At 38.9% G+C, this 16,145-nt stretch overlaps 1 protein-coding gene across 1 annotated transcript in view; it reads left to right on the top strand.

Annotated features, from left to right (window-relative positions):
- AKAP7 (A-kinase anchoring protein 7) overlaps positions 1 to 3,774 on the top strand; it is an 88,178-nt gene extending 84,404 nt beyond the window's left edge. The window contains 1 exon segment of the mRNA XM_027690989.1: positions 1,554 to 3,774. Coding sequence (XP_027546790.1) covers positions 1,554 to 1,756 — 203 coding nt within the window. The 3' untranslated portion in view covers positions 1,757 to 3,774.
- Positions 3,775 to 16,145: the final 12,371 nt, after the last annotated feature.

The following is a 16,145-nucleotide window of genomic DNA, read 5'->3' as shown; positions in this document are numbered from 1 at the left end:
GCCTAAAATGTTTCTTCTTGGAAATGCTACATCTGTGTTAATGTTTTCTCATATATTTTTTTAATTTGGTTTTAGCCAAAACTATCCACATAGATACCCTTTCAATATTTTTAGAGCATTTTTTCCAAACTTTTTCTGAAATGTAATGAAATGCTTTACCAAGGTCAAGTCTTGATTCTTCAGCTGGAGAGTGCAGTTCTTCCTTCCCCACAGTAACAGTGCTGTGGAGCCCCAGAACTGGAAGAGTTTGGTATGTCTTGCTATTCCAGGGTGGGATGCTCATGTTATAAAGCTCAGCTAATAAAGGTGCTGCATCTGAATATGAAGAGTTTTGTTTACTTCCCCCTCGTTGAATCCCCATATGAATTATGTTTTATCACTGAAATCACTCCCAGATTTTGCGATCCATTAGAAAGACTAATAAAAGTATTTTATAACTATAATCTATATGTGCAGGCAAACTTGAATAAATTTCCATAAATGAAAAAGGGCAAATTTAGGTAATTGAACAGTACAAAGCTTTGTGTTGAGAGCATACAATAATATCTCTTTCACCAGATGAGTAGGACTAAGCAGCCTCTTATTACTGGTTGCAGAATGTGAACTCCAGAAGAGGACATTAAAAGTATGACCTTTAAATATAAATGGAGGAAAACAGTTATTTACCTAATGCAGGAGACTGTGAAGTGGCAAATGGCATGGCCAGTGGAAACTGGGCAATAAAATTTATTTTTCATGGAATGCATTCTTCATGAGAGGAGGATTCTGTAGTAGGCTATATAGTTTATTGGGAAAACGTTTCGTGGAAAAGTACCATTTCAAATTAGATGTCACAATGTATGCAAATCCTCACTATGTATGTAGTTGTTTTGTTGTAAATGTTTACTCATACAAAGTCTTAGCAAATCAGGGAAATGCCAGCTTCTTGCTTTTGTCAGCAGATATCTAAGAATAGACTGCTGGAACTTGCAATCCTTAGATATCAGAGCTTTAAGTTAGAAGACAGAAGAGAGGCAGGGAGGGAATATATGGTTTTTCTAAGTTTTATGCTTTGTTAGCAAAAATATTTCTAACCTGTGCTTAGATTATTTTAGTAATTTTTCCCATGAGAAACTCCTGAATTACAAGCAGTGAGTAAATAGATAGATGTTGGATTTATTAAGCAAAATCACAAAACGGAGGCACCTAAATGCTACTAAAGTGTAAATCTATTTTGTGCCATTTTCTTCATCTTTACCCATATGTCACAGACGATCATTAGCCAGAAGAAATTAAATTTGCACACTGAGTGAGTGTTCATAGTGTTAAGCTGTTGGCTTTAAATGAAGTGTTACAATACAGATAAGCAGTGAAATCTTTTTGATCTGATATACTGTATACATCTTTATGGAACACTTTTGTTTCTGAGCTTGAGGGAGGGGAAATTACTTTTTACAATCAGGAAGAGGCAGCTAATAACTTAAAATCCAGCTCAGACAGAGGCTCCTGATACAATTGCAGCTGCTCTCTTTCCATGGCAATGAATTCCTTCTCTTGTCTGTTGTGACGCATAGGTGAAAAACATGCAGCAGAGCCAGATGATGCAGAGTTGGTGAGCCTCAGCAAAAGGCTGGTGGAGAACGCGGTGCTGAAGGCTGTACAGCAATATTTAGAAGAAACGCAAAACAAAACCAGAGAGACTGATGGAAGCCCCATGAAAACTGAAGATGCAGCAAGTGGCAGTAAGAATGAGAGCGACAAGGATAACAGCAAGTGAGCACTGTGCAAAATGCCCGGGAGCAAATATCCCACCAAGAATAACTACAAAAACATGTCCCAGCTCCCTGCTGAAATTTGCTAAGTGGTGCTGGGTGACAGGAACTCTACTTTGTGAGTCTCTTATCAAAAGTTTGTTCTGAATTGAAGGACACTGTCTACTGGTTTAATAAGTGCTTGCACTGCTGAAAATCTGTTGAATGCTGGGAGGGATGGACAGTGGAGAAAAGACAAGAATGGTGAAGCAGGCAGCTCCAGTCTTCACTTCCTCTTGATACCAAGAATCCCTTCCTTGCTTTTGAAGAGAAACTGGACCTTTTGCGTTTGTCTTTTGGATTATCATGAATGGCTGTGGAAAAGGCCTTGTCATAAGTGGAAGCGATGCCCTCCGCCTGAGGGTTTGGCACTGCTGCAGGGCTGCTTGCTCCGTGTGAAAGCACGTGCTGTTTCCTAGTCAACAGCAGTCAATCCCAAGCTAAAAATTACCACTACAGATATTCATTGCAGATACTATTACACAGTATGTAATATGGCAGGAATTTCTCCTAAATGTGACACTGTACTGTTCTTTACTTTTTGGTAGCATTTGTTGATGTAAATTATATTTTTTGATGAAGTATCTTTTTATAAAAATTCAATATGGTCAAAAACTGAGCACTTAGTACTGTCCAAACCAGATTTGATCTCCTTCCATACATTAATGATTCTAAATGAATTAGTTGTTTTAAAATGTATTATATTGTTCCTTTCCTCTAGGAAAGAGCCATGAAGCAGACTTAGCAAAGGAAGCTTTACGCAGAGAAACGCAGGCCCTGTTACCCAGACTGAATCAGATAAAGGCGCTGTTATCGAGTCCTGAGATCCGCACAAAAATTAGCAAAGAACTGTTTGAAGACAGGCACAACTCTAACAGTAAATGAGAAAGTTGTGTTGACTCTGAATCTCCAAATGCATGACTGTAAAATCTCATCAGGGTTTTCAAAGAAAAAATATTTCTACAAGAAATTTTTAAGGTTGGTTTGTTGTTTTTTTTAACTGAAAATTTGAATGGATGTAAATGGTTCATGAGGAATCATATTGAAATACTTGCACAGAAGGATTATCTTTCATAATAATGAAGTATAGCCATTTCTCAGCACTGCTCTGAAACATGTTTGAGTGTGCAGGTATATGTCATGACTCCAAAGTGGAAAAATACTGATTTCAAATAAATCTGAGCAAACACTGTGCCCTTCCTTTATCACTGTAAATAACTCATTTTTTTCTCATATATTTGTTCCCTAACAACGATATACAAATACTAAGAAATGGATGTTTTTAAATACTTCAAAATGTACATTTAAAAAAACCCTCCTCTTTTAATTATCTGCCTTTTGGATTTGTACTGGCATTTTGGGTTAGCGTTGTCTATTTTTTATTGTTTTTTTAAACAGCACTTGAATACTTGTATAGATGCTGACATTTTTCTGCTGATGTTTACACTAATGCAAGAATGTTTTAAATTTCAGTATGAAATTCAGGCTCCACTGATTTCAATGGCATACTCTTATTGGCTTTAACGGAGTCAGGATGCTGCAATTAAGATTTCTTGTGCAAATAATAATATTCCTTGGGATAATATTTACCTTTTTACTTTTGTAGAATAGTGGTTTTGTCTTTCGTTTTTGATGTATCCTCCATCTCTGCCTTCTGCTGCCTGAGATGGGATCTCAGTTTGCTTTCATTGTTCCCTCTACACACCTGCAAGCTTCACTGAGGATTTGGATGACGTACAATAATGCAGGAGTAGGTCCAATATTTGCATTTTTTCTAAACATTGTCATAAAAGCTATGTAATATGTTGTGATTGGTATCAGAATTGTGCTGTTAGAACAGCTGTGTGCATGTTCTTCATTGGTCTCAAGCACTGTTCATTTATCTCATGTCAGAGCTTTTTTTTATCTCATTTGATATACAGCAGTATATTCTGAGGTGCATTTCATACATGCCATGTTCACAATAAAATATTTTTCCTTTGCACTGTGTGTACATTTTCACCTGTCTCCAAATAGACTTAAATAAAATTAAGTACTTGCAAATAACAAGGTTGAGAGAAACTGTGCTGCTATGAATCACATCATTGAACTGACTGCAGATGTTGTGCCAACCTACTGATCCAGAGCTTGGGTGCTAAAATCATGCAGAAGCTAGACCCCAGTCATTATTGTTTTCAAGGCCAAACTTTGAAACTCTAGCAATTAGTTTGTATTTTGGGCAGCATGGGTTTAGAAGTAAATACTGGGTACAACTTCCCAGAGGTCCACTCTTCAACATCAAATTTGAGTTTAAGGAGTAGTCTCAAAACACTCTAGAATGATTAAAAAAAAAATCTGAATCTGAAATCATCCCTGGAGATCACTGAGAGGTAGCTTTTCATATGCTATCAAGCAATTTAAATCCAACTTGCGCTTAAGAACACAAAACCAGACACTCAGCTGTGAAAACAGGAAAGGAGTTTATTGTATTCTACCTGAATCTATCAGCCTCTATCTGAAAGTTGTCATCTCCGTTTCCTCTGTGCAAGTCATTACCATGATTAAGGGCCTTTTTATATCATTCAGCTTGTAACAGTCATTGTTGTCACATTTCAAGTAAAACCATAGAAATTAATTACTGAATTTACGTCCAGGCACTTTGATAGGTGACCTTGTTATTAGAGACCCTGCTCATTCATTTCTTATGGATAGCATCAAGAGTAGCGGCTCCGAAAAAAGTTTAGGAGAGTTAATGCCTGAATGTAGGCATCATTTGAGATGTGCTATAGTGACTCTGACACAAAGCCTAAAGGAGAGATGTGTTCTGCTGCATCAGGAACTATGGGATAAAGGACACCCCAGAGCCTCTAAAAAGACACTGTATATCTATGTTTAAGCAACCAAAACCCATCTTTAATTTTCAGATGTTTTGAGCCAGGAAAGTCAACAGGGCTTTTGTTTCTGAACCATTCATGTTCTTTTAAAATGCCAAGCATAGCCTTTATTTCTGCTTTTGACAAGACACGACTATTAATTTACTCAAAATTCAAAACAGTGGGGTAAAAAAACACTTGCATCTGGATTCATTCTCTTATGACAACCCTTCCTCTTGCTTTCTCAGTTTTTTTTTCACTGTCAGTGAGGCCTGGCTGCCAAATTGAAGGATAAAGCTGTTGTATGGAGCTGTGAGATGAGCACTGAAGGATGCGGATACATAGAAACTGAACCTAATGTAAGCAGATGTGAAGCTCTGAGCTGCACCCACCAGAACAAATATGTTGCCTTCCTCACACTCATAAATCATTTTCAGACAATTCTATTGCTTCAATAAGCACTTCTTTTGGGGAATGTCTTAAGGTAGTGATGCACAGGTTATTATGGGAAAATGTTGTCATTTCAAACAGATAGTGCAAGTTTGTCCATGTTTTGTTTTCAGTTCTACACTGCTGATTGTAGAGCTGTCTTTGACAGATTTAAAAGTAGTAGCTCAGCTTCCAGGACTAGTATAGCTGGAAGTCTTTGGACTGCCCATGACCCACTGAGAAATTGTTCCTGACATCTATGCTTGGTCCAGGCATAGTATTGTGGAAGTTGTGGAAGGCACATGTTGAGCAGCCCATGCTATAAATTGCCTAAACTGTTAAGCTGTGCAACAGAGGTGTTTAAGGGTTGATAGAGTAACCAGAGAGATAGTAACTCCGTGTAAGTCCTGACTAACAGACACCAATTCTATGATGAAGGAAGGGAAACTGTTGTAGAAACCAATGTCACCAAGCATGGGAGCACGTGGCATAAGGATGCTCAGTGTGGTAGCTAGGTAGTAATGCGCCAGCTGAATGTGCATTAAAGTCTTTGTGAAAAGGAGACTAAATGGCATTTCTATTTTGACTGAAGGTGATCTAAATCTAAAATGATTGGAACTTAAGGTCAGATTCAGGCACTGTATCCAGATACACAGATATTGGGACCCACACTGGATAATGCCATGTATCTATTGATGCTCCTACTGCAGTAAGTATGATGCTCTGGTAAAATACTACTTCATGACAAGGTTATACAGTCTGTAAGTTAGGATTCAAGAGGCTTCATGTTACGTATTTATAGAAATTTCTGATTATAACTCCACTCACTTTTGTGTGTGCTATTTTAGCCTAAAGACTGAATAAGTGTGTCATGGATCAGTGTGTGAGCCATGCTTCATTCTGGTGACAAGAATGATATTGTTTCATTTTTATGTCACTATGGACATGACTCATATATTCTTGTTAGACTTCTGACTTTATAAAAGTCTTGAGAGATTTCCTACATATTTATGGAGTCAGGAAGCAGGAAAAATAGAAGAGCAGAGCCATTGCACTCAGTAGAGGTTATAAATTGAAATTGAGTAAAAACATACATTTGCTTCTTAAATTCAGTTATGTCTCAGAATATGCCTGTGAAATGAATTGTAAACTGAAACTTTTTCACTGCAGATGAAATACTACCTGCAGAGCCAGCTGCAACCCCGTGGAAGCAGAAGGGAATCTGGTTGCCTCGGGTGGAGACTGGTAGCCAGACACTTGAGGGTTGCTTCACTCTGCTTTTAGCCTGGTACTTGGTTTTGCACAATCTTTCAAAACAGCTTTTTATCTGTGAGTGCCCTCTGCCTCTGTTCAGCTGTTAGTGGTATATTGTCTTGGCCTGAAAAAATGAGGGACTGAACTGGCACTGTGGCTTTCAGCTGTTTCCATCCCTTTGGAAGAGGAGGGAAGTTGTCACTGAAATCCCGAAGATATTGATATCTTTGCAGAGACGCCTCTGGTCTCACTCAAAGTGCCAGAAGTCAGAGGAGGGCCTGCACGACCGTTTGCTGAAGTCTTCATCTGGCAGTGAGTGCTGTCTGATCCTGAAGACAGCCCAAAACCACTGGACAAAAGCAGTTGCCGAGGGGTGCACCCTCCCAGAACCAACATGGTGAGTGGGTCAGCTGCGTCATCAGTGATCACTTGGATAAAGTAAGTGGTGTCTTAGCTTTATGAAAATTGTTCCAAGTCATGGTCACATAGTAATTTAATTTGTGAAAAGCTTTTGGAATTTTGATTCTTCTGTAAGTTTTCACATAATGACAAGGGGTAGTCTCTGAAACTGTTAAAGATGCACTTGCTTTCAAAGAGCTGTTTAGTGCTGTACCATAATCTTCTATAGAAACACTTTGCACTTGTTATTCCAGTTAAACAAAGTCTTTCCTGGCCTGGTTTCAGAGACAAGGAATCACACTATTCTTATGGGAAAGGAAACTGCTTGAATCCTGAAAATAGGAGCATGTTAATGCTGACATGTGTTTTACTCTGCTGTTCCTTTGATCAATACAGTTTCTGTATAAGCAAGTTCTTAGCGTGCACTCATCTTCTCATTTATATTCTCCTCATGTTAAGTCTTTATAATGAGAACATTTGTACTGAATGAAAATCAGTCCCAAGAGACAGCTGGGCTGAGAAATAAAACATAGTGGAGCAATAATTGGAACAGTACATAGGAAAACAAAAAGTGATATGCCTGCCATTCCTGGCATAGCAAAAAGGGCACTCTGGCATTGATAAGCAAATACTTATGCAGCAGGAGGCTGGAGTTGGGCTGCTGGTTTCTGGTCTCTGCTCCCACTGCTGTTTTATGTGCTTTGTTTAGTGACTCTTGGACGAGAAATGCATTAGCAGAGACTGGGATGTGGAACTGTTGCTTGAAGGAACTCTTCTCATTGCTGGAAAATAAAACCCCTTTTTGCTCTTGGTGATTAAGGATTAAAGCAAATCAAAAATGCAGAATTAAGGTAGTTAAAAGGAGATGATTAGGAAAAGACACATGAGGATTTCAGTAGAAGCCTTTTTGGAATGAAAGTTGGCTTTCTTTCAGATAAGAAAGGCAGAGATGGTTTGAGGTCATGACTGACTCTAGAGATTCTGCTGTTGTTGTTTTTTTTAGCAAAATTACAATTTGAATTAAAACTCAGAGAAAGCATTGCATTACCTCCTTTTTACTTTTATTTTTTTCTTTTCTTAGCCATGCAGAGAACTTCAGGCATTGAAACAGTAGAAGAGAAGAAAAAGAAAACATGCTGATATGATTTAACTTCAGTCATAACTTAGAAAACCAAAACATTACAGAATAACAAAGCCAAGAAGAAATACCAACAACTACTGATAAAATTCAAAGGTAGCTGCCAGTGTAAAAGAAAAAAAAATGTAATAAGTGCAAATGTTTAGAAGAATAAAGGATGAAATAAGGCAAAATTATAGTGTTCTCTGCATCTGGTCAGTCAAACAATGCACACCTGTGTTTGTCACTCCTCTGTACTGTACAGTCAAATGTCCCGTTTCCCAGTCACATTTTCCAATCAGATACATCCAAGGGGGAAGGCTGAACGAGCATGTGGCTGTGAAATACCACTTTAGCAGAGTGCTGAAGTGGAGGGCTACAAGAAATACTGCAGGACAGAGGCTAAGTCAAGGAAAATCAAGGCAGAGCTCAGGGAGATGATCTCTAGCAGAGCAAGAAGAAGCAAAGAAACAAGGTGTGTCTTTGAAGCTCCATTTACTAACACATTTTACCATTGTGTAGGTCCTCTGAACTTCTATGTCTAGAAATCAAAGTGGAATTAATAGTCAAATCCTTAAATCTGCACAGAGAGCTACAGAAATTAATTGTAAATGACCTTAAATTCTGAGGTATGCATGCTGCCAGCCAGCAGAGCAGAGTGAGCAACAAATCCCTTTCTTCCAGAAACAAATGGATGATTGAATACTTGCAATTGGATGAAGGCTATGGCTGCAGCATCAAGCTTTGTTCTTTTTAAGTACAGGAAATTGGAATACAAACCTCAGGAAACTTATTTAGGTTAATTACCAAAAAAGGTCCATGGCAAAACCAGGCAGAACCATCAAGTAAATATGATAACTGGATAAATTAAAAGCTGCTTTACCATTATACTCTAAAATGAGATGTATCACTGCACTGGGATGGATACTGTTGTTCATAGAATAATTGCTAACAAAGGGAATGTGCAGAGAATAGCTAAAGCACCATCCTAAATGAATAATACTGCAAAGGTAAGGAAGGCATTTCAAAAATGAAGGTGCAAAAAGGAAAAGCAGATTAATTTTTTAGTAAATCCAGATATTCTTAACTTCAGGCATGCCAGCAAAACTTCAAGTGCAGGACAAGCCTGACATTACACTTACAGCATAAAAAATATGTTAATCAAGGAAACATAACTAAAACTGCATTTTGTGGAAGATGTAGCAGACATACAGAAATAGATTCATTGTTCATTGAGCTAACATTGCCAGTTACCTGGCATTTTTCCTTCATATCTATTCTATAATTTTCCATGTCAACATAGTAATACTTTTTCTAGAGATACAGCAAAGGCACTGAAATACAGAGAATGCACTTAATTTGTACTTTAAGATTAAGAAAAAGGAAATAAAGTAATGCATTTTTTGAGAGACTAGAAATTAACTTCATTAGTTGTATACTAGACACTTTTTGCATTTTCAGTATATAAGGGTTTATTACTTTGAAAATAACACAGACAAAATTAGTTTTGGGACATCACGGGATTTAGTGGGTTACACAAAAGAGAGCCACAGATCAATTTGTCTCATTTTATCTTGTTGCTATCCTGTAACTTCAGACTATTGGAAGACCACTTTTCATCTGTTGTAACTGCTTACTTACTTGCTAAGGGTCTGGTTTTTTTACTACTGTAGCGTTTCTGGATCATCAGTATGAATGAATAATTTACATATATCCATAATTTACACCAGGGAGTGTGATGGAGTAACAGAGGCTGGAGGCAATGGGATCAAAGGGAAGATGGACCTTCTCTGTAGTCAATGAAGTCACCACGACCATGAAGAGAGACTGGAAGACCATATATGGGGAGACTAATGTCTTGGAAGAGCAATGTGCTCCGCCAAGCTGGGGGAGCAACCTACATTGCCAGCACAGGAAAACCTGGACTGGAAAGGTGAACATGAGTAGGTTCTAGCTCAGAATGTGGTATGGCCTCTCTCTGAGGTCAGTTTGTTTGGGCATCTTTAACCAGGCATAAAGAGACTCCACAAACTGGACAAGCACAACTCAAAAGCATAAAGTGATCATTTATCACATAACACATTAAAAATTGGGATTTGACAAACTACTAAGCTAAGTTTTAACATGTTCCCCACCCTGAAGTCTCTCTGCTGGCCAGGCGGGCATCAAACAGGAGGAGAGGGATTGCTCTCCACAGTCACCTGAACTGAAACCTCCATGGTGCTGAGCTGCTGGCTGTCACCCTCTCTGCTCCTGCTGGTGCACCAACCGTGTTGACGCAGTGCTTCCCACATTGCTGACCTCCTGCCACAGTGTCTCACATCTTTCATGTCAGCCTCGATCAGAACTGCGCAGGGTGGCATGTCAGTGCAAGACCTTGGTCCCAGGCTGCATGAGCCACAACGTGCTCAGCAGTCTAGCCACATCCACATCTGTCATGTGAGCTATTCCTCACACCAGCAGACATTTCTATTCAAATAGTACATTAGCCTGTGCAGGGGTGGATTAATGTTACTATTAGTATTCCAGACTCAAACTGGTCCTTGCAAGAATTAGATTAAGGAGGTTTCAGCAAAGAGTTAGCTAACATTTGTTAATCATTATTCTTGAAAGAAATCTCAAAGCACTTAGCTGTGCCAAAGTATTTGGCATTTTCTTACCCTGTCTCCTTTTCTCACTCCAGAGAAATCCAAACAGAAGTTTGTTTTAGTCCCAGCTGGCCCCAGAGGGTTAGTCACAGAGGCACAGGAAGCGTATGGCCAAAATCAAATGGATTCCTAGGGCAATGGACACTGAACGCACAGATAAAATCTCCACATTGCACATAGTCGTCTTCTTTCTCTGGTTTGCCTGGGAGTCATTGTGGGAGTCATCCAGTGCTCCTCTGGCAGAGGCTATGCCCCATGGGAATGCTCAGTTTGGCTGTTGTGTGTAATTCATCCTTCACTAACTGCACTATTTCGATTTGTAGGTTTGTAAAGACCAGTTTAAAAATAAACACAAGCCCAACAGGGACCTAGCACAGTCTGGTGTGAACACATAGCAGCGACTGAGTTACACTCCCCCGATATCAAAGAAACTTCATATCCTACCAACACTTAGCCTGGAAATCACACAAATAAATTAAGAAGCTTTCAAAAGAAATGAGAGAGAGGAAAGCTTGTCAATGGGTTTAGCTGCTATTCAGACATTTTATTAATGGTACAAGCAGACACACCAGATTATGCACACAGCACTTGTATTCCCTCCGCTTTCTACTGCAGCTTCAGAAGTCCACGTCACATAAGTTACATGACAAGAAGGGTTTTGCTCATTTGTGCAAAGACCATATGGTGCTGTATCGGAGAGAAAAAGAGGCTCAGGGTGGCAGCACACCCAGAAGCTATGCAAACCTGGACTAGGAGACACCAAAGTTAGAAAAACTGATTTCAAACCAAAGTAATCATCAGGAGTTTCTTTCATCACCCAGACTTCTGTACTGGGAGGACAGAGAGAGAATTAGAATCCCAAAACTGAACCAGTAAATATTTATAGAGTGGGCTGCTGGCATGATGTCTAAAGTAGCCCTACTTTAGAGTGTGTTTAAAAACTGCAAACGTCCTTGCTACCCAACTGAGGTAAATTCGTCCAAAAGTCTACAGGAAAAACATAAGCAGGATGGCACATTTGCATTAACAGACATGAAAGTATACTTAGGCCAGCAGTATACTGAATACCTTTAAAACTCTTGTTCTGAGCCTCTGGGATAAACACAGTTAAATAATGGCAAAATAAACCTGCAAGCATACTTACAAGTTCATTCCGCAAGTCACATTGTTGCTTTTTATGGGATCAGAAATCATTATACATAAAATTATGCAAGAATAATCAGCCAAGTTTTTATGACAAACAAAGCATTAGAGAAACTCAGAATCACACAATATTCTTAGTTGGAAGGGAACTCAACATTTTTTGTCTGTTTTTGACTGTTTCCCTTGTGGGTCCCTTCCAGCACAGAATATTCTCTGATTCTATGATTCCATAGCCTTTCAGAGCCAATTGAGAATAGGAAATCTGTCCCCTATCTTAACAGATATTACACATATCAAGCCGTAGTTTACATGCAATAACATATTATTTTAAATAAAAAATTTCCCCTATCTGCTTTACTCATGCAAATGTAAGAACTGACTTAGCACAAAGATCCATGTTCCTGCTTATAAGAGCAATGAATGGCTGCTTCAGCTGAGTGTTTCTTTCCCTGGCACATCCTCCCAGTTTCCAGCAATCAACCCTTCAGGGACTTTGTGAGTGGGAACTTGCATCTGGAACTGGAGGCTTTGATTACTAGCCTGATTAGCAAAAATGAAAATTATTTCCAAAGAGCAGAGAAGAGACATAAGACAACAATAAAAGACAGTTGAAGTCGTAAGTGAATTAATAATCTAAAGACAAACTCAGTCCTATTTCACAATAATTATTTGAGTGTTATTTGCTATAGTCCCAGTTCCCAGAAAAGTAGAGCTGGGCTGCGAAATGCGGAGTGGTTTGGGTTGCTCATATGCCCTACTACTATGGGCTACAAATCTGTGTGCACAGGGAATAGCAAAGTACATAGTACACCACATCATGTATGTACACATACATCACAAGTATTGAGGCCATGTTGCTGAGAACACAGCTGCGTTGGGTAGGACACATCTCAAGGATGAAGGACCAGCGCCTCCCTAAGATCTTGCTCTATGGTGAACTTGCCACCGGTTGCCGCAAGAGAGGAGCCCCGAAGAAAAGATACAAGGACTCCCTGAAACAACATCTCAGCCTTGGCCATATTGATCAACATAACTGGTCTACTCTGGCCTCAAATCGGGAGGCCTGGAGACACACTATCTATAACGCTGCTGATGCTTTTGAGAAAGCACACAGGATCACTCTCGAGGAGAAAAGACAACGCAGAAAGAACCATGTCTTGCAGAATATACCACCTAAGGAGTCTTTCTGCTGTGCCTTTTGCAATCGGACCTGTCTATCTCGTATTGGCCTTATTAGCCACCAGCGTGCACGTAACAAATGTGGATAGAGCCTTTCCCAAATCTTCGTTCGCGAAGCCCAGCCATGATGATGATGATGATGAGTACACCACAGTTCTTAGCATCCTGTAGCAAGCCTTGCCCAGAGCACTTTGGAACGTAGACTGACAGCTGTCCTTTTGTTGCCATACTGAATCAGAAAGAAGGAGGGCCAGGAAGATGTTGCCAGCAACAAGCTGATGGACAGCTCTGCTTTTCAAGACAGGACTCTGCAAATCCTTGCCACCTGGGAGGCCCAGAGGCCATGGCCTCCAGCTGGGGAACAGCCATGAGGTTCTGCTTGACACAGACATAGTGCCTTTAGCAAGATCACCTTCTCACAGGCAGGCAGTCTGGGTAATTTACACCCTCCCAGGGTAAATGTATTTCAACTAGACCAGAGAGTTAAATGCAGTACATTAGATAAAATAGCTAATGTATGATAGATCTGTGACTGCAGAAAATAAAGACTTATTTTGAAAGAAAATATTTTTAGGGTGCTATTAGGTCAGGATGAACTGTTGCCTGAATAATAATTACAATTGAAATTATACTTTTGTTTTTCCACTGGGTTTGTGGGTGAATTAGCATTGCCACAGCTAACAGGGAGTCTGTTTCTTCTTAGTGCACCAAAGCTGCTAACTGGATAGAAAGTATAATTCATATTGCTTTTCTGTTATGTTCCTTTCTTATTTATCTTCTATTAAATTACAGCTCTTCTCAAAGACATGTCAACAGGCCGGGTGCATATAATTATTTGGTGCTTTGACAGCCTGGATCCTTTCAATATATTGTGTTGCAGTAAGGGGCATCACGGGAAGTTGGCAGTCCCCAAACAAACAGAAGAAGGAAGGGGTTTGTCATGCAGCAGATAATCGACCTGTGGAACCTATTGCAGAAGGCTCTTGTTAGTGGAAAATCTCTATATGGCTTAGGGGGATGAATGGATGAGTAATTAGACAGGAAATCCACTGTGAATTGATATGGAAACCACATCCACTTTAGGAAAGCCCCAACTGTAAAAGTATTTTTGTCTTTTAAAATATGAAATTTTGTGTTTATTTCAGTTAGTGTGTAAAAGCTGTGAGCTTTGTTACCCTTACTCCTTGGGCTTTGAAAAGTTGTTCTACTATGCATTTGATCATATACAGGAAAAGCATTGTTACCTATCTCTGATCAGGTTACAAATAAAAATATAAGGTTGGTAAATTCAGGGGAGCTTGTTGAACGTGATAAGATGTACATATCCCTCCTCTAAAGCCCAAGGGGATTTTCATGTTTCTTTTCCACCACTGGCACAGAGAATTATTCTCCTTCATCCCTTGCACCTGACTTTATTTTATTTGGGAGCATATTTTCTTCTCAGATGGGAACTGTTATGTATTTCTGTATTTTTATCCTTGCTGCCCATTGTTACACCTCTCTAGCTCTACGACAGACCTCCTGGGCTGATGTGACTAGAACTGAAAAAACTGTTGTCATTCCAGAGGCATATACAGTCTGGCATGATGATGTTTTCTTTTATATTCCCTATTTCTTTCCTAATAATTCCTAACATTCAGTTTAGTTTTTTTGATCACTGCCCTGAACTAAGTTGAAATTTTCAGAGAAATACTCACAAGGATTACAAAATCTTTTTCCAGGGTAGCAATAGCTCATTTAGAGACCATTATTGTGAATTAGGTGTAATTAGGGCAGGTTTTACATTCATTTGTATTTATCAGCATTGAATTTCTTCAGCCATTGCATTATTTATTGATATTCTCACAAAATCTTTTCATGGGTCTTGGTAGACTTAGCTTTGACTACTGTGAATAATTCAATGTTATCAGCAAAAAGTGTCTCCTAATTCTTCACATTATTTGCATGATCACTTACAAACATTTATGGAGTTCAACAGTTATTCCATTTCCTATTACTCTACTAATTTTATAATCATAATTGTTTAGTTTCCTTAATGCACTTTGAGGAGAGACATTGTTAAAATGATTTGGTGATTAGCTCATCCTTAGTTGTATGTTTGTTGATATCTTCAAATAACTCCAACAGCTTTTACTCTAAAAGCCATTTTGATTCATTCTATGTATAACATATTTGTATTTTTCAATGTTTTCCTGTTAATCTGCTCAGTATATAAGGCAGATTTGTCTCCTTGTAGTTCTCCAAATTTCCCCAGGGAAATTAAATATTAATGTCACATTTACCACTTTATTTATAATAATATTTATTATTAAATATTGATGTCACATTTACCACTTTCCAGTCCTTGGGATCTGAGGTAATTTTAAGCAATGGGGTACAGTTTGGTAATTTCAAACCGCCCTAGGATTGAGTCAAGCAGATTTGCTCATGGCCTGGTAGCCAGACTTCACCACGTCTGTTTTGCTGCATTGCTCCATTTCAGAGGAAAAGCAGTGCAGATTTAGCACCTCATCAGATAAGCAACACCTTTCATTTGCATCAGTTGCTTTCAACTCCAAGACTTCTGGATTTGTTATGTTACTTATAATGTCTCAACAGAAAGTACTAAGAACAAGCACCTGCATCCAGTGGCCTTAATAGACTGTACCTTTCAATTGAAAGGTTTTAGAGGTCCTTGTGTCAAAATATGCTGTGTAAACTGTGTTAGATCCTTTATCAATACAAGTGTAACAAATCTGGCAAGGATTACTTAATTTCACTGAATGATATGTTCAAGTAGCCAAGCTCATGTGCAACTGTCTACTTCTCAATTCAACAGTTACCAGAAGAGCTTTGGACCATGCATGTCCTCACAAGCAAAAAGAAAGAGTCTTTCTTCTCTTTCAGATAGTAGCTTGGCTAATGAAAGTTCCCAAGAATGGGTTCACCTCAGGGGAGAAAATAGAGGTACTGATGGAAGTCAAATTGCACGGGCCTGTCCTTTCATCCTTCTGCCAAAGCTCATGCAGGTGAAATTACAGCACAAACTCAGACAGCACTTCATTGTAGGAAGGAAGCAATGGGAGATCTTCCAAGCATTTATGGTAGCTGGAGTCTAGACTCATTTTCTCTTTACTGTATTTAGATTTAGGCAATTTGAGGGGTAGGAAATAAGGATCTGAGAGAGAGAGAATTTAACGAAAAGAAAAACCCTGCATGCTAATGATATTTCATGCAAGAAAATTTATTTCTGGCCTTCAAAAAGAAAGCTGCTTTCAATTTTCTGTTGTGTTAAAGCCATTTTGCACCATCTGGACTTGTGTTCCAGTTTTCAAGCAGGAAATTTTTTCATTCC

The sequence above is a fragment of the Neopelma chrysocephalum genome, unplaced genomic scaffold (genome assembly GCF_003984885.1).
Source record: "Neopelma chrysocephalum unplaced genomic scaffold, ASM398488v2 Primary Assembly neopelma1_23, whole genome shotgun sequence".
Classification (NCBI taxonomy): Eukaryota; Metazoa; Chordata; class Aves; order Passeriformes; family Pipridae; genus Neopelma; species Neopelma chrysocephalum.
The sequence above is the reverse complement of the archived record's forward strand: the minus strand, read 5'-3'. Positions and strand labels throughout refer to the sequence as shown.